Source organism: Pygoscelis adeliae, unplaced genomic scaffold, assembly GCF_000699105.1.
Source record: "Pygoscelis adeliae isolate BGI_AS28 unplaced genomic scaffold, ASM69910v1 Scaffold101, whole genome shotgun sequence".
Classification (NCBI taxonomy): Eukaryota; Metazoa; Chordata; class Aves; order Sphenisciformes; family Spheniscidae; genus Pygoscelis; species Pygoscelis adeliae.
This window is the reverse complement of record NW_008824238.1, coordinates 2,949,814-2,969,363: the sequence shown is the minus strand read 5'-3', so window position 1 is coordinate 2,969,363 and position 19,550 is coordinate 2,949,814. Positions and strand designations below refer to the sequence as shown.

The 19,550-nt window shown below is 36.3% G+C and overlaps 2 protein-coding genes across 2 annotated transcripts in view; one reads left to right on the top strand and one right to left on the bottom strand.

Moving 5' to 3' along the window:
* ZC2HC1A (zinc finger, C2HC-type containing 1A) overlaps window positions 1–11,263 on the top strand; it is a 39,868-nt gene extending 28,605 nt beyond the window's left edge. The window contains exons 8-10 of the mRNA XM_009335067.1: window positions 3,696–3,818; window positions 8,557–8,664; window positions 9,363–11,263. Of these exons, the coding sequence (XP_009333342.1) occupies window positions 3,696–3,818; window positions 8,557–8,664; window positions 9,363–9,549 (418 nt within the window). The 3' untranslated portion in view covers window positions 9,550–11,263. The remainder of the gene's footprint in view (window positions 1–3,695; window positions 3,819–8,556; window positions 8,665–9,362) is intronic.
* A 7,720-nt stretch (window positions 11,264–18,983) lies between these two features.
* The window catches only part of LOC103926225 (interleukin-7-like), a 107,198-nt gene continuing 106,631 nt past the window's right edge, over window positions 18,984–19,550 (bottom strand). The window contains exon 6 of the mRNA XM_009335066.1: window positions 18,984–19,136. Coding sequence (XP_009333341.1) covers window positions 18,984–19,136 — 153 coding nt within the window. The remainder of the gene's footprint in view (window positions 19,137–19,550) is intronic.

Here is a 19,550-nt window from a genome sequence, read left to right as displayed (position 1 = left end):
CCCAGGGAAGTGGTTGAGTCACCATCCCTGGAAGTATTTAAAAGACGGGTAGATGAGGCGCTTAGGGACATGGTTTAGTGGGCATGGTGGTGTTGGGTCGACGGTTGGACTCAGTGATCTTAGAGGTCTTTTCCAACCTTAATGTTTCTATGATTCTATATCACGGATTAATTATATGTATGTTGGATGGGGGCAATTTAATCAGACACTGCTTCTTTCTGTAGAATCATGGTACCTGTTCTCTGTGACGGATATGTAAAAGGGCAATAAACGACTGTCTGCTGGCTAATTTAACAGCTAGAAGTGATTAAAATATACAGGCATGCAGTTTCCCTCTTGTTCTGTAGGTGGCACTCTTGAACTGCTGCCTGAAACTTGTGAAAGACACATGAAGCTGTTCGTGCATTTGTGTTTAAGGTGAAGGCTAAAACGAACTGGGTGTTTAGTTCTGTGAAGGAAAGATTCTTGAACTTCATTTCATATGAAGTTCAACTTCAATATCGCAGTATAAATTTTCATTTTGTATGAGCAGAAATGCAACCAAGTTTTATGAACTCCCTTATTTTAAGTAATTTTTGCTATACTGTTTCTTTTTTTTATTTGAATTCTTCTCTTCTGCTCCCCAAGTAAAGGACTACTGAGAGAGCACACCACAGCATCATCAACATAAGATAGGTTAGCATTAGTGAAGATTACTTTGTACATGTAGATCAGGATGTGTCAGCTGAGCTCTGCTGTGAGAGTTTGTTTTTTCTGCCTGGACAGAGTAAGAGCACAGCCAGTTATAAGTATTAATGGAAATGTAGTGTAAGGGCATAATTTCTGAGTCCCGGAGAAGCAAGTGAGGGCGCAGGAATAGCGTGTGACTGTATTGTAGTCGGTAGGAAAACCTTCATTCACTTGTGTGAAAATAGGATTTCATCTTTTTGATGTTGAAGAACTGAGAAAAGGAAAATAATTCTACATAAATTGTAGTTAAGCTTGTATTTTGGTAGTGAATCATGATCAGATCCTAAGTTTGATACGTACTTTGTAAGAGTACAGAGTTTAGCACTGTCTTGTATTTCTTGAGGGGTAGGGCAGTTCTAGTAAGCTGTCAGAAGTAATCAGGTCTTCAGGAGAAAAAAATTGGGTAGGTGGTTCTTCCTATCCTAAGGCTAAGCAAACAGGCAAACTCCACCCCCACGTGCAAACTGTTTTGCCTAGCAGAACTTGATACCACTGTTTGTGGCCAGCCAACTGTTGCATGTACAGATTAATTGTCTATGCATGTTTCATTTATGAACAGTATTTTTGTTTTTTTACCGGGACTTGAAAAATTACATGATGTTTTTCAATATGGCAAATGAACCATTAGAAATTACTTCATCATTTTTATTTTATTTTGAGGATCAAACATACTATTTAATGTTAAGCCGATCAAAGTTATGCCTCATGCGAATCATGTCTGTTAGTGACACATCCAGGACTGTCTTCCAGTTGAAATGCAATATGAATGGCACACCTAACCAGTATCAGTAAATTTTAAATTCCACTTATATATTTGCCATACAGCATGTGTAGCCTTTAAAAACATTATAATTTTAAGATAGCTTGTTCCTTTCATTAAGACTATAACTTACACAGCTTTGTTCAATGAAATCAAGGTAAATAAGAAGTTGTCTTGGTGGTCTTTGCATTTCAGAAGATTCTTATGATTCTGCTTTTTTACAGTAGTACATGAAAGGGCTGTCAACCCTGGGATTTTTGTTTGTTTTTTTTTTAAGTGTGGAAGAGTACTGTAGTTCTTTATTTTGGCAGTATCATGACTGCTTCTAGGTTATTGTCTTTGGGATTCTATGCTGTAGGTACCTGGAGTTCACGGATTATGTTGATAAATTGTTAAAGGTTCAGAAAAGAGCTAAGATGATCATGATAGATTGGGGTATGTGTCTTGCAGTGTCAAAGACCTCAGTCTTGCTTCTCAGTCCTTGGGTAAAGAGTGTGTATTTGGTCAAACAGGAATTGATTAAGCATTTTCTGAGTTAATTAGTTTGAACTAGAACATCTGTTTGGGAGGAGGAGTGGGAAGAGAAACTCCAGGGGAACTTGTCTTACAGCCTGCATTATTTGAGGCTAAATTGTCAAGAGTAAAATCTCAGTGTTCCCTGCTGACTTTATAATGAATGAATATCATTTAGCATTGTTGAATTTTTGTTCCTTATGGGGAGATTTCCTTTGATGCTTTAGAGATGTAATGTGGATTGCAAGGTTCACACCAGAAGCTTCCCAAAAAACAAATTATGTTGCAAACTTTATAGGTTCTGTGTCTTTTAATATGATATTATTGTAGGAGTATGAAAAGTAGTATGATATGGGTGTTGGAGATACACAAGAGCCTTTTTTTATATATATTAAAAGCTATACTGAAAATAATATGTTTCCTTGACAGCAGTTAGCTGTTTAGTAATTTTCCTGGCATTGCAGTTTATTAAGGTTGTATGACAAGAATCAGAAAACTGCACAATAATTTTAAGAAATTATTTCTCTCGGTGTGAGGGTGTGTTTTGTTGGTTTTGCTTGGGTGTTTTTTTTCCTTATGACTTCCCTTTAGGAGTGGGAAGCTTACAGAAGAGTTAGGCTTCAGCAACCCAGACATTTCCATCAGTCTTGCTTGGTTTGTTTCTTTATAGTTCTCTAATTTCAGAAGGATCAATAAAAATACTCTAAGTATCATCGTTTTCCAGTTGAGGCTTAAGTTACTAGGCTTTTTTTGAGAAGAAGAAACTTCAGTTACATTATTGAGGTGGGGGTGGAGGCATAATGGTTTTTTTGCAGGTTTTACTGTATGGTTTAAGACGATAAAAATGCAGAACTTTACTTGAAGACCTAATTTTTCTAATATAAATTGTGATTTCTCAAAAGCTATAATTCTCCTTATGGTGATGTGTGGGAGGATGTGTTTTATTTAGGTTTTTTTACTTAATGTTTTTAAAATTTGATTTTTGGTTTATTCATTTTGGTTTAGAAATGTTATCCATAACAGTAAAAAAGTATTAAAGTATTGCCTGTGTGTATAGTACTGTCTACTGTGAGTGGGTTTTTTTTATATTAAAACAAAGCTGTTTTTCTTTCAGGCTTTCCTCTGTTCTTTTCTCATCTTCATAAAAGAAAAAAGAATGGAAGGCATGTTATTCTCTCTGAGCACAATGTTCAGCCTTTACCAACAAAATTAAAAAAGTGAAAAAGGAAAAATTTTCCTTCTTGCTAATTCTGAAGTTAAGGAGGCTTGTACTTACATCTCTGTTATTTTCTAACATCTTAATAAAGTTACTATGACTTGTAATTATGAGCCCCCTTTTCTAAATGTGATAAGTTTGACATCGTGAAAACTATTCTTAAAAGAAAAAAGGCCAAATGTGAGTGCATTGTGCAGATTGTGAGGATAACTGGCATTAGTTTTTTGTTTAAAAAAGAATTTTAAAAAATATGCACTGGAAACCTAATCCAAATACAAGTCTATGAAATTCTCTCTTTAAAGTAAGAACAACCCTGGAACTTGCTGGATTATTAAAGTCTGATTTGTACGGGTTTTTTTAGTCAATGGGAATTCTTTGGGAATATAAGTATTTAATTGTGAGTACTTTAATTTTTTTTGCGATAACTTTAATAGCAATCTAGCAATCTCCTTATGAGTACCCCTTTATATATTTTAGTAGTAAGATGGACAAGTTAGGCCCACCACTGCGAACTGGAAGAGATGTGCAAAGGTTTTATGACACTGATACAAAAACAGACAGTACCGTCAAAAGACCAAATGAGTTGTTGCCTATAAAGAAGTAAGTATTACAAATCAGCGTGGTTTATCTGTTTTGCAGAAATGTTCCTACAAAGCATTGGAATAGTAAAAGTGTGACCTTGACAGACATCTGCTGCCCAGTATGTCTTCAGTATAAATGCTGTGGGACAAGAGTATATAATATAATAAGTACCTGTTTCATCCTAGGTAAATAGCTTTATGGTAGGGCAGGAAAGATGAAGACTTTTCTCAGATTTGATTTCTTCTGTCACTGATTGATTATGGGCTGAGTAATGAACTTCTGTCTTTGTAAACCTGAGATAAAACTGAATTTGCATGATGTAAAGCTGAAGTAAGCATTTAAGCCTGATAACTGTACAAATATCTGCCTTACAGGCAAATGTTTTGAGAGAATAAAATTACTTTGTCGTGAAGTCAAATATTTATCTCTCTCTTACTTCTGTAAGATAGCTGTGGTGGTCCAAGAACGTAAGCCAGGCAGACTTTCTAATGAGAGATAAAGTCTTTTATTAAGTCCAACTTATCTCATATAAAGACTTCTGAATATTCATCAAGTTTAAGATCTAAGTTTAGAAGAAAGGGTATTCCAATCTTTTAAAAAGGAAATAGATACTATATTGTAGTTAACCCTTTGATATAATTTGGAAGATGCCAAATTCAAATGGGCTGATTCTACGTAAACAATACCTTAAAGCATATTGCGAAAGAGAAATTAGTAATGAATTATATGGCACATACATGGAATGTAATACTTTAAATAGTAGAAATGTGTCTAAATCTCTTAATGTTGTTTTGTTGTTGTAACCAAAGCTGAATTATCTTTGAGACAGGGCCAGAATGTTTGAACTTGGGTTTCTATTTGAAGAAGCAAAAGGGATGAAAGGGGGGGAGCTTTTTTTAGGCAAACAAATCTTTTTGTTGTTCCTCTGTATGTTTGGTTAGAGCTATAAATCCTGTGAACCATGAAAAATTAGGTCAGTTTTTCATTTTACAATACATTACCAAGATGTTGAAATTGTGGCTTAATGAATTACTAAATGTGCTTACAGTAGCCCCTATCCACAGAGCAGTAGTTTGATTTTTCTTCTTGAGAGAACTTCTTAAAGACTATAGGCACTTACTCTGCTGCTTCTGTTCTTATGCAAATGTCCACTGAGTTAATGAATTAAATCTGCCTTCCTTGCAGGAGGTTATTCAATATGTTATGTGCCAACAGCACTGGACAAATGTGAATAGCTACCGGACATTTTTAAATTCAGCATAGCAATGTGGAAGATTACAGTTTATGGCAAAGGCTTCTGAACTTTGGCATGCATGCCATTAGTCATAAGGAACTTATTTATGATTTTGCAGAGAACTATGAGCTGTTGTGGGTGACAGTGATAGCTGTCAAGAATATCTGAAAACGCCCTGTCTAGGAAGCAAGCTTGATATTTCAGTATTTTATGGCAAAATCCAAACAAATTGTGAATGTGTAAATAGAAAAATAGAAGCTTCTCTTACAAATTTCTTTCAGTTTTTCATTTTGCAAGCAGTGGTAATTCAACTAGATGTACAACATGAGCTGCTTTAGGAAGGGAAGTCCCCTTCAGTCGTTTCTTTTGAAATTGAGAATGGATAATAAACGTCTTTAAAGGTATGTCCAGATTTCAAGAGTTCAAGGTGGCATTGGTACACAGCCTCATCTGCTGTCAGGCTCCATTAATACTTCGCGTGATACAACTTAGAACAGGGATTTATATAGCTTTGCAAAAACAAACAAAAAAATCCAGCCAAACAGAAAAAACAACAGAACTGGACAAGTAGATAGAAGTGGCAGAGGCTGGACATTTCGGAAGAGACCAAGTTGTGGTGACAGAAGTTGAGATAATCAAGAATGTCTGACTTTGTTGGAAGACATCTGTCTCTAGAGATCAGATTGCAACTTAAGAATGCAATTTCAAGATTTCTCATCAAACGTACATGAAACCTGATGCTAATTATGTGTCTAGATCTGGGATGAATAAAGTTGTAGGCAGCGGCAGCCTGCTACTTCTGTTGATTTACACATCAAAAATGGCAGAAATCATTGCAGGTAATTGTAAGACTCAAAGTTTCCAGTCTGAAAATAGATTTTTTTTTTCTGTATTTTTAGAAAACTAATTGGGATAAAAATCTGCAGAAATTATGCAGAAAGCTATGTTTAAACATTTCAGAATTAAGCTGTTCTGTTAAACCTTTAATGAGTGATGTTTTATCTCTTCATGGGACTCTGCCTCCCTCAATAGACAGGGTGGACAGTGCACTTTCAGTGTGGCTTTTCAATATTTTTTTTTCCTGGTTCAGTCAGTGGCCTGTATGTTGTACTAGACACCATACAAATCATGTTTTTAAGACACTGATTTCTGGGAAATTTCTGTAGGATACACCTAGTATTAAAGCATCAGGTGAATTTTCAGAGTACCTAGTGGGATGAGGGTATATTATACATATTTTAGAGAATTGAACAGTTGAAATACAGGTGAGAATAGTGGACAGTTTTTCATGTTAATTTCTTTCAAATATCTAGGACTTCTAGCATTACGTTCAAAAATGATTGATTCAAAGTACACCCTGAAGAGACTTCAGTTTAAGAAATTAATGCTGTTAGTTTTGAAAAAGTAGTATGTTGGTCCCATGTTGAGAATCCAGAGAAAATGGAGTCAGTAATACTTTTGAAAAATTTGTTTTAAATTACTTGGAGTTGTCTAAACAGGAATCGAGACACAATTCTGTTCTTTGCATTATTGTCTGATCATCCCTGATCCATGATGACCCATACCGTTTCTGTGTCTACAGCTGAGTTTTTCTTTATATGCTTTTCTAGCTTCGATAACAAGTAAAGTAACAGTCCAGTATGTTCTTTCCACTGTTGAGCTCTAATGAATTTTACTCAGTTATAAGCAAAGGTCTCTCTTTGGTGTAAAATGAGATGTGGGAAATAACACAAGATGGAGTATTTAGCATCTGTACTGTTGTGCATACTTGTAACAGTGTAATTTAGGTTACATTTAGAATGCTTATCCTGGAATTCTGTAACTTCTGAAGGACCAATGTAGCTTTTAATAGGTTTTAATTCTGGTATAACTTATGTAGTGCTTTTCAGTCAGTATTTTTTTAAGTAAAACCACCTTTAGAATCTCCTTGCTAAATAAGAGGGCAGACAGGAAGACTAACAGAGAAGGTTGGTGTTCTGCCCAGTGAGCCAGAATCTTTGATGGTTCCACTCTACCTGTTGCACGTAGAAGCTATTCTTAAACTTGAATACTTCAGTTAGATATAATTTCACTTGATTTAATCTTAAATTTAGTTCCTGATTTCCACTTTTGTGCTTAATCATTTGATCGCTTTTCCACTGAAGTGTTTAAGTGATGGAAGGAGCTGAAAAGCCATCTTTAGCCTATGCTCATAACATGAAGGAAGAAATGTTTTATGCAACATGTCTAAAATTTAGGAGTTATTACATTGTTTCTCAGTTGTGTCAGTGTTGTGGTTGAGGTTACTGGAGTTGAATGCATTTCCTTTATACATACTTTGAAAACGAAACCAAGACTAAGTTGTGTATAATTCTGAAAAGGAGCAGTTAGATTCATCTGAAGGGAAGGAAAAAAAAATAAATCACTTTTGGGTTTTTGTTGCTGATTGGGCTCTTGGTGACTAATTTTTTAAATGGAGTCTTGTTTTAATTTTTTTTTTAATGTCCATGAGCCAGTTGCAACTTAAATTTCATTTCTGCATTGGTGTTCAAGAATGAGAACAGAAAAAGTTGGTGGGTCATGCACAAGATGTCATAGTCACTGAAGTCTTGCCAAAGAAGAAGAAATCCCAGTGAATGGTAATTCTTTTGAGCAATGACGAAAAATTCTGTCCTTGGGCAGTGATGATAAAAGGATGCCCCTTCCTATCTCTTTTCTTAGTGCTACTCAGATTTTTCAGAGGATTCTGATGCTTCTCTACTCATCAAAGCAAGCAGTGAGATGTTCTGTATGTTTAGGATGTGCTATTCATTGCATACTGGCTTCTCATAAAATCCATGAGTCTTGAGGAAAGCAGCTTTCACAGCTATGTGGTCATACTACTGAAACCAACTTTAAGAACACTGTGACAGGCTAGAAAAAAATTAGGCCCTAATGCCCAACTGGATAGACTTTCTTTCCTCTCCTCCTTCTATTTATAAATATAATACTTACGCTTTGAAGAAAGAGGATCTACAGCATTATCTGAGAAGTATGCATCCTAAATAAAGTCTGTGTTTATGAAGAAAAAAGTCTTGTGACTCACTTCATATTGGTCACAAAGTAGTGAGAATATGGTATCCTTTCTACATTTTTTTTAAACTATTAAGACCTACAGTCAGCTGCTCTCTATTTCTCTGAAAGCCCTGCCAGTCCTAAAAAGTGACGTGTAGTCTGTCAAGGTACACATTAGAACATACTAAACAACCAGGAGCACAGGATCTACCTGTATTTTGGCGTGATAGCAAGGGAAAAACGTGAACAGGAAGGAACTTGCTGTTCCATTTAGCTTGTCATTGTAAGATTCAAGTCATATTCAGTCCAAACCATGCAAGGTCATGCCAAAGCTCTTCTGTCCGTTCTTGGTAGGAAATAAGTTATATTTTTTTATACAATTAATTGATGTGTAGATTGTTGAACTAATTTTTTATATCATTTGTAAATGCATATTCTTGTATATATTTCTGTGTGTATATAAATCATCAGATATTTATTCTGTTTTAGAGGCACAACAAAAACACGGACATCGACTCCTCCTAGTGTGGCAAGAACCATGAGCACGGGTGCTCTAACAAACAAAAGAAAAACTAGCAATTCAGACAGTTACTCAAGGTAGCTTTTAACTTTGTGGATTTTGTCAGTAATAGAACCTTCGTTAAAGGGGAGTACTTATTACAAAAGAAGTTGAGGAAAATACTGTTCTCTGCAGTTAATAGATAACTCATGGTCAATATTATTTGGCATGTTTAAGATACTCGATACATTTCGCATATTTATCATCTAACCAAACACCTTTGTCATCAGCTGTCTCAGATGTGCACAGAAGACTATTAGAAATGTCAAAAACCTCTTAGGAGCTGTTGAAATAATAAGTGAATGGTCTTTCAAATGGGAACTGAGTGGTTCAGTTGAAATTGAATAAAATTTGCATGCTAAGCACACAAATTATCTGTTTTCTGCCCTTTTAAAGGGTAGGATAAAAATTGTATTGCTGTTTTAGCCTTTCTTGTTTTGACAAGCTAAGTTTCAAGTTTTCAAACACTCCAGTTAATCTAACTAGTGAATCAAATATTTGATCCCGCTCCTAAAATTTTGGCATTTTTTGTTTTCTTTCAGGGAAGGTGGGTATCTGGAGATAAGTAGGGGAGTCTGGGTAGAGTTACAAGGTATACTACTGTAAATAAATAGGAGGTATAAGCATGAAAATGACAGTAACAATAGCAGTAATTCACTGCAAGGATTAGAATAATTTTGCATCAAGTTATACTGAACTGAGTTACAGAAAATGTTCTTTATCTGGGGATTTTCAGGTCTGACGGTAAAATTGGGTATGACAGTGGAGACTACCCATCCTCAGTCAATGGAGGAAGTTCAAAAAGCAGTGAAGGAAATTCACCTGTACAGTTATCAAAGTTCTGCCATGAATGTGGAACAAGGTATCCAGTGGAATGGGCGAAGTTTTGCTGTGAGTGTGGAATTCGAAGAATGGTTGTGTGAACACATTCTTAAAAGCAAAAAGAAAATGAGAAATCATCGGAAGCGTCTGCTGTGTACTGCTGCATGGAAAGCTAGAGCACTCCTTCCAGTTAGACTTCATGCTGCAAATGTGTTGAAACATCATATTGTGATTTTCTGAGTGCAATCTTCTGGTTACACACTTATTTATAAACAAATATATATACTGTATATAAAAATAGCAGGTACCTAAAACTCTGCCATTCAAGGAAATACTCTTTAATCTCTGTTGGAAATATTTAAAATTAAGGTAAAAATGTGTTAAGTAGCTTAGGTAGCAGAAGTGGTTCAATGTTATTTTTCATGTAAATCCTACTAGATAAAGGATTATTTAAATCACTTATGTAGGATAATACTTGTCCATAGGGAACTAGCCATGAAGAACTTGGCCTTCAAAAGTTTCTCTGTGGAGGCATTTCCTTCATATGTGACAGTAAATTAGATGCTGTGTTCTAAGTGAAAACAACATGAGCAACTCCTTATAAATTCCTAGTTAAAAGTGCAAAAAATCTGGATCCTTTTAAACTCTTCAACGGTAGTATCCTAATTGGACTTTACAGTTACTTCCTAGGATTTTTTTAAAGAATCAAAGTGGAAGAACTACCTGAGAGTTCTGTTCACGTGTAAGAAAAGCAAGATTTTTGTTTGTGGCTTTCCATGTTCTGTTTTCCAATAAGAACGTGTTAATATTTTAATGTATTTATAAGGACAAATATAGTACTGTCATTTTATTAAGTTCTTTTTGTTCAGAAATACTTGTCTTCTTCCTCCTGTTCTCCACCATGACTAGCATATCTAAAAGTTTTGTGCTTTTTGTCTTTAAAGGTTTCCAAAGCTCCCGCTCCTTTTTTCTCTTCCCTCATTTCCTGAAGGAGAGACAAAGTCTATGCTTATCCTACCTAAATGTTGAACTCTTACTTTGAAAACAGCCTTTGTGATGTATCCACTACAAAAAAAGAGTTCCATAAAAATGTATGTTGTTAGAGCAGTAGAACTTGATGTAAGTAGTGACTGTTTTTTATTCTTACTCCTGTGCAAATAGCACAGCTTACATATACGTGCAGAATGGAGTAACTGTGCTCCATAGGTTTATATGTTAATACCTTTACACGTTTTTTTGCAATTTTGTGTATTTTTGGGCTCTGAACAGCAGCCTCTTGAAGTTAGTAACAGACTTTGCATTAATTGGTTGGGAAGAAGGGTCAGGCCCTGGAAGTTGTTGGGTTTTTTATAAATTACACAGGATATTAAAATCATTCACAAGCCGAATCACTTATATTGTATCTGAATGTAGTAATTTGTTTTGTGAAGTTTTGCTTTGAAGTACTGGCACCATCTTAGTTATGTGTGAAAGAACAATCTGAAAGAACTTAATTGTGCCTTTCCCACAATAAATACACTCTTTTTGTCAGAAATGCTTATTTTCAGCTCACAAACACCACTAGTATAAACTCATATAATTTGTTTGTAGCTTATGCAAAATATAATGTAATGTTCCAGATAGTTTTATGGGCACTGCATTCTCAAAACTTGTGATTACTATCAATGGGGCCAATTCTGAAGAAAGCATGATTGAAGAAAAGCATCTCCAAAGCAGCTACCAGTCTTGGAGGATGAGAGATTTAAGAGACTTGATGTATTCATGTTGCAGGCTACAAACTGTTGATGTTTTAGAATTAGTTCAATGGTCTGCAATTGTCTTACACTTTTTATACAAAATTATTTTTAGAAATTGTCCTTCATTCAGTGTAGTCTTGTTTTATTATAATTTGCGTAAGCTGGCTACTGAATGTGGTAGGATCGATGACTGGTAATGATAATTAGAACTGACAAATCTTAGCCAAATTATGTTCTAGGTAGTCTAGGTTCTAGGATCCATATTTTGGCACATTCATGTCTGTACTTGGAAAAATTGGAATCCTGCATCCTTTGCATAGATAAGCCTGCTTTAGAAAATTTGCCCTGGACTTGGGCCATGGAGGTCTGCAGACTGAATTATTGCAAACTGAGTGTCCCATCAGCAGAGATACAAGTCCAGAATAGATTTGATCAGTTAGTGAATCTACTGAGGAATCAATTTCTTTGTCTGACTTGATGAATTTCCAGTTCTTGTTTCTGCTGGAAAAATGCATTTTACCATTTAATGAAAATGCTTTCTACAAAGGGAAAATTTAGTAAGGAAATAAATATCATCCAGGTTTTCCAGGACTGCTGTAACTGTAGAAAAAACATATGACTGTTTCTCCTTTGAATTGTAGGTGGCAGGTTTCCTAGTTTCAAATCAATCCACATACAGTTACCATAATTTCTGCTTTTTGAGCTGTTTGTATAACTCGTTGCTTCCAATGCAGCATTTAGTAAATTACTCGAGTGACACATCATTTACTTTATTTACACTTCTATGATTTATAGCAAGGACTAGACAGGGGATTAACCTGAACTGAAAGAAGAATTTTAAAAAGATTTCCTGAACTTTTAATTTGGCCTTACAAGAAGGTCTAGTGAAACATAAGTGAGTGTTGATTGTAACACTGGGTAACGTGTGTTTGAATCTACAATAAATACAAGCAGACAATGAAAATATAACTGACTATGCAGTGTACTACTGTATGGTGAGACTATCGGAGGCCTAGTATGTTTCCACTTTATCAACTGGTTTTGTTACTGAATGACATAGGTTTCTAAAGTCTCTGATGTTACAGACTGTTGGCTGTATTACACAAGCTATCAGCACAGATCACTGTAATTCCATCTCAATGGAATGTTTGTTAGGAAATAGTAGATTTGTTTTCATAATGCCCCTCCAGAACTGAATACGGGAAACAAATTTGTTTAAAGAAAAAATAAACTGTTAAGGGAGATGGACTTTGAATTTTGAATCTTTAGGTACGTTGCATGTGTCAGGAAGTTCCTGAATTTAATTAATTAACGACCTAGGTCCAAACCCTCTTGCCCTAGCCCTCACCCCTGCCTTTATGCCTTGGTTTTCATGGGAGGAAAAAACATGGATACATATACTGAAAGGGGAGTGTTACAGAATGTCTCAAGAATCAAAATATTGATAATAGTGAAGATAAAACCCCTAGATGAACTATGCACCGCTGATGCACTTCACTGATCAGTCTAAACTTAGCTAGTGTCATCCTCTGGATGCCTTGTTGACAGATATTTAATTTAAAAGCCTAAATTCCTTTGAGTTCATGTGTAAAATTAGGATGGTATGATTATTCCATTTAGCATCTGTCTTTCCAGTTCTCTGTGTGCGTGTGTATATATATAGGGTGTGCACGTGAGCACACACATGTATTTTGTGAGAATTCATAAGTTATACAAATGTAAAAAGTTGTTTCACTGAAGCAGAGTGGATACAAAACAGGACTGAATGCTACTGGAGGATTGTGAAGCATCAGACAGTAGACTAATGTAGTTACTGTCCATTTAAAGTGAAACGTATTGATGTGATTGTTTTAATGATTTCTATGCCAACATCTGACCCTGTGACAGACTTTCTTTTGCTGTCTGCCACTGTATCTTCGTAATGTGCTTACTATGGTTCTTCTATTCAATTAAAAAAGAAAGAAAAAAAAAAAAGTCAAAGGTAAAATTCCATATAAAGAAACAAGGGGAAGGCTGGTTTTGAGGTCTGGCCTGAGGGTGTTTGCATTCCTGTTCTGCTTTTGTGAATATCTGTTACACAAGGGACATCTCTGTGCCAGAAAGGAGTGCAGGATCATTGGAACTATACTGATGTAAGTGCAATGGAGTTAGAAAAATATCAGCTTTGACAGTAAAAACAACATAGCGTAAGGCTTAATCTTTATATGATGTATCTTACACAGGTTTATATTTATGCATGATACTCACACCCTAGGTAGTTTCAGAGCTGGAATCTCTAAATATACAGCAACTTAAGTGTATGGTTATATGAATAATTATACCCTCGCACACACCGCTCCAGGGAAGTGGGCATAGGGAGGTGCTTTACCACCATTTCAGCTTGTACCTATGAAATGAACATTTAGGCAGAATTTTTTTAAATACACCAAAGACTTGAAGAGCCATTAAACTCCCCTGAGTGGATTTGAAAAGCTCAACCCGAAGGGTTCCTTGGCCGGGAAGGAGGCGGTGGTGTGTGGGGAGCTCTCCATGGTGCTCTGGACACTGAACCTGTTCTTGCTCGGCCGCAGGCAGCGGCTGCTCAAGCTCTTCCATGCGTGCTGCAGGTAGCGAGGTTCACAGGCTAGTTACTCCAAAATGTATTTTAAGACCTAACCCACTCTTCAAGTGTCATAGGAGTTCTCTGTCATCTGAGAGAGACTAGCTCCTAATTCACCATTGCAGCTGAGAGTTAGTGCTTGAAATGCGGTGTGCAAAGAGAACAGTTTCATGATGCGTGTTTATCAAATCAGCAGAAGGAGGTATGGCTGCAGTAGTTTAAACGCTAGTAAACAAGCAGTGCACGCTGATGTAGGCTGTGTAATTAGTCTGAGTAAAAAATGAAATGGTATTGTCTATGTCATGCAAAGTTCTTAAGAAGTGCTAATTTCCATCACATAGACTTTGTATATGTGCAAAGAACAAACTTGTTACAAGGTTGTTTTTTTTTTAATCCTGGCTGACAAATTTGTGTTTTGTGAGAGCGCTTTTTGCAACTTTAATTCTTTTCAGTTTGACAAAGCTAGGAATAATTATATGGGTTGTATGACAGGGTAGAATTTTCATCTTTGGTGAAATTGGTTTTGGTGACTCTGGTGAAAATAGTTTTATTGCCTTTCAAGTACAGCTCATTCCAACTTGTGATGTTTTGTTGGTTGGGTTTTTTTTTTTTTCTTTCCAACTCACTGAATAAGGTTTGAGTTACCTAATTGTGGTGTTGGAAGAAACGTTAGGTAAAAGATTCTCTAGCTGTATTCAGCGGTTACTTAGCTGATATTTTCTTTCCAATATTCACAATATAAGAAATTACTCTTGCATACTAGTTCGGTGGGTTTGGGTTTTTTTTTGTTACATCATTCCAGAATACGCATTTCTGGAGGATCCTACTTAGCCCCATTCCATTTCATGTTGCCAGGAACCAGCATATTCAGATTTTCTCTTAATTAGTGTTCCTTCTTTACAAAAATAATCAATAGGGAATTCATATTTCTCCAACGTGAACATTAGCTTTTGAGTCAGCAATCAAATATTCAGTTTAATATAGCTGAATATTGAACTTAAGTTCTAAACAGTAGTGCATGCTTTACCATAGTTCTGTATTTGTATTTGGATTTCTGGCAGAAGCATGAATGGATTTGGTTCTAATCTGTAAAGAGCTGAGTATTCTGCGACTGTTACAATACCTACTTTATATGATTGCTCTAACTCTTGGTGTTCATCCTTCATATGATACTTAGTATGTATCTTCATAAGTTTATTTATCGATGTCCCATGTTTTTAAATGAAGTGTTCATTCATGTGTTTGAGGTGATTAATTTTGTCAGCATTGCATTTATTATGTTTGCCTTGCCCCTCAGTACATTGAATATTTGTGTTTGACCATCCAGTGTTTTTTCTGCAGAATTCCTGGGTTTGTTTGCATCTGATTTGGTATATTATGTTTATTTTAAAGTGTCAGTTCTGTTTTAACTAATAAATGTAAATCACCACCTAATGCTAATTTGCCACTTGTTAACAATAAAGTAAATATGCCAATAAAACTTTTTGTGACGCACACATTTTTGTAGCCAAATGTGAAATTGTCTTAAATGGAATAGCATAGGGATAGGTAACATCATTTCAACCTTATGAATATTGTGATGTCTTTGGTCTCAAGTACACCAGCCCTGATGTGAGGACCATCCACTGTCTTCTCCTAGTGGTTGGGAGAGAACCACTTAGTTATTCTTTTCGAAGGATAGGGTTTTTTAATTGACTTGCGAGATGAGATTTGGATTCCTCAGTCACCTTGAAAAATACTCTGTACCAGATATTTAAATCAGTGTGATCTGCTTATATAGAGTTAACTCTGTATCTCTTCTTTTTCCCAACTATATGAGGAGTTTAGTTTATACAGAGCCTATCACTGTGATACCTGTAGTAAATCATTCTTTTTTCTTTTTATTCTTTTTTCTTTTTTAAAATAAGGCTGTAAGGTATAATATATAACCTAAGCTTGATCTGGGTTTGTTCTCCTTCATGAGATTAGAACGCTGTTTTGTTGATGAAATGATTAAGCAGGAAAAAAAGCAGAAGTTGTATTTTTCCTGTAAAGTTCACTTACGTGAGCAGAAATCGTAATGAGGGTTTGGGTTCCTGATTTTTTTTGACTAAATACGGATGAGTATAGTTCAATTCCTCTCCTCTTTCCTCTTTTTAGGGGAAAGTTCCTCCTGCTGGGCTCTTTTGTTTACTTCACCACACCCTTTTCAGAGGAAGGCAGACATGTTTTCCCTTCATTCTGAATGAAATTCATTTATGTGCCAAGAGTCTGCAAAATCTTGTCACCGCTGAGATTGCGTGATATTTCTCATGCTGGCCTCCTCTTTATTCTAGTTCACCATGAACCATTCCAATTAGATAGCAGGAGAAAAACAACAACAACAACAAAAACCCAGCAAAAACCTAAGTAGCTGCTGAATGAAACCTATCACAAAGCCGACATCTCTTTTGCTCAGCACAAAGCTGAAGAGGCAGAACTGGAAGGAAACATACAACCAGCCAGGAGGGGTTTACTCCTGCATCTTTAGCTGAAGAACTACAACTGTAAATGCTTGTTTTATGGTGTAAAGTGAGACTGGAACATTCTCTTCCAGTGGCTTTCCTTGGTCTGGCTTCTTAAACACCAGAAATTCTTCCTTCTCAATATAAACCACAGAGTACCTAACTCATTCTTGCTGTTAGAAATGTGCAACATTATCCTGCTCACAGGGGTTAGTCACCCTGTTCTGCTTTCTCATAATCCCTTGCAACATCGGTGCTAAAATTCTTTTTAGTAATTTAAATACCTAAGTTTCCCTTGACACCTTCCCATAAATTCCATGTCTTTCCAAATCATGGTTTCGACCTACTCATATTCCTTCTTTGCTGTGGCCAAATAAATAAATACATAAATGAAAGTGGCAGGGAGGTAGGTGTGGCGGTGATACCCTGCAAGGTTTTCATCCCTTCGCCCGTTCCTGCAGAGCAGTTTGTTGTTGTCACATTTGTAATTTCAGGAGAGACCAGAGGAGGTTCTCAAATGAAAGGAACAAATCAAAGAGCATAAGTCACTGTATTTAGCAGTTAGTCTTTGCATGTAAGTGGTGACTCAGGAAATTTGGCAACAAGAATCAAGCAGGCAGGATATTATTAAAAGAAGCAACCAGAAAAACCCCACAATTTCATAATCACTCAATTTAAATTTCTGCTCTGGATCTAACCTTGGTCTTTTCCCCAGGACAGGCCTGAAACTGCTTGATTTGCCTCAAGATTTAAGTTGTGCGCTGCTGCTGAAGTCCAGCTACTTCCAGTTTTGTAGTAGCTAATATTGCATCTGTGTGTTTTTCTTCTAATTCCCACTGACCTTTCCTTGCCAAGTGGTTATTAGGACGTAAGTCTTGGCTTTCAACTGTTCCTGAATTTCCAAAAAGAAAGCAACTGTTCTTCAGTCTCCTGGGATTTCTTTCAGTAGAAGGGATTTCCAGAGAAGTCCTTAAAATAGTGGTCATATTCTCTTTTCTGCAGTACGATATTGGGAAATCTGTTTCCCTTTCCTATTATGTAAGAGTTACGAGTTGGGTTTGGTTGGGTTTTTTTCAGTGTTTGGATTTAAAGTTGCAATCTCTTACATCAAGAGCTAAAGAGAATATGTGAAAGCCTTAGTCACAGTTTTACAGGCACTACTCCTACCCCAAGAAGTCTCTTCTCCATAAATAGGTAGGGGGTTGGAGGGGGTGTATTCCAGGAAAGCATAACAGTATGTTTGCTTCGCTCTTACCCTCTTCCCTCACCGTTAGCAGTAGGGCACACCGGGTTTCATGGATTCTGTGCAGCAGATCTTATTCCAGTCAAAGGAGATCTGTACAGTTCTTTGAAGCACATCCCACCATTTTTTCAGGTCTTTGTTCTGAACACCAGAAATTTTTCAGAGTAGTTCCACGGAAAATTTCTTTTAGCACAGGTAAAACAATATATGTTACCTTACTCTGAACCAGGAAACAACAGGCTGACTTAACTAAAGATTTCCCAAACTATTTAGTCCAAGGCAGGTACCTGGTATGGAAATGTTTGCCTAAACTGGCCGGGTTACAAGCAACCAAGAAATAGGTATTTTATAGTGGGGAAGTCCCAAGCAGCTGGAGTTTACATTACCAGCTGTGCTTTTAATGACTAGCTGTGGAAAAAAAGCTAAAAAAGGAGTAATGACGCCCAAAAAGTCAACAGCCCGATTCCATAGAAGACAAATATTTTATTATCAAAGGAGTTATAATATCAAAGTAAGAAACTGCGAGAGTTATAAACAACTATAAAAATACTTCTATTTATCCAAAATTAAATATGAACACTTTATTAGTTAAATGCCAATATATTATTCTCTGAAAATATTCACACATTTTAAGTCATGTTTGCCTAACATGTTAAACACGTTACATAAAATAATTGCATATAAGAAATCACAATCTGAAGGTAAGAAAATCTAGCTCCTCCTGCAGCTAACTCTAACCAAATACATAAGGCTAGGGGGCGAGTGCCGTTTCCAGTCAGCTGAACAAACCTACATTCAAGGCATCTCCTTTTTCGCCTTCCATAGGTCTCGCTGTCTTGCCTCTACTTCAGCCAGTAGAAGTGTGCTACATCTCTCAAAAATCAGTACCTTTCCTAAGTTTCTCAGAAAGTTAACCTTCTCACTATTTTTCCAAACCTAAATCAGTTTGCAAACCCATTAGATACCCACGCTGAAAACATCACTGCATCAGCAGAACAGACCCAAGATCAGCTGCTGCTTTGCTACATTGTTCCTTTTTGTCCTTGATGCGTTTTATATAGCTATAAAGAAACCAGCTACTTTTCCATACTGTTTTCTTCACCTGCAGCTTGTAAGATGTTTTTATAAATTGCAGTAGACATGTAAGTAGATTACTTTTATATGACGGTATTATAAAGTTACTCGAAAGATCAGAAAATTCAAAGTAGTTTCCAGAGCACGAAGGTGGGACCCAGCCTTCTGCAGAGTTCTTTGTTTCAAATGCTGGTCTTTTATTTCTACTTCTTGGACTTCAGCAGCTTGGTTTAGCCGTTTCTGTTTATTCCGTCTCCAGGAACAAGGTACAGTAGCTTTCCATCAGAATTCCGGCATAAAGTGTTCATATAAATGAGCACAGTTACTCAAAGAATGCATATAAAATGCAAAGATACCAAGTAATGCCACTTCGAAAGAAAAGAGCAGGATTCACCTGGAATCACCTGGAAATTATTTTCTCAAATTTATTCCAGCAGGATCGAAGGCTAGATACATTTTCTTTCAGTTCACAAAATTCTTGGTTACATTTCTTTTTGGACTGTTCAACTGTTTCTGTATCTTCTTTATTATGTGTATTTACCTGCGTGCAAACCTGAAAAAGAATAGTTTGTATTGTTAATTGAGAAGTGCTCATTCTTTTCATATAAACATCTTTTAAAACAAACTGATTCCATTACATCTCAGTAAATAACGGAGATACCTTACATGGTTATTAAGCCAGAAAGCTGGCCTACTCACAAAACGTGTCATGGCAGTACACAGCCTGCATCACTCTGATGTTCTTACTCTGAGCACAGCCCTGCTGCCGCCCTTGCCCACCGGGCTGGGAGAATGTGGCTTTAACGCATATAACGCATATAACGCATATAACACATATAACAGCAAATATGGACAGCTGAAACCAGTGTGTGCAACTGACAACATGTATGTTCTCTGTCAGTGGTTTAAAATTTTGTCCTGGTTTCGGCTGGGATAGAGTTAATTTTCTTCCTAGTAGCTGGTACAG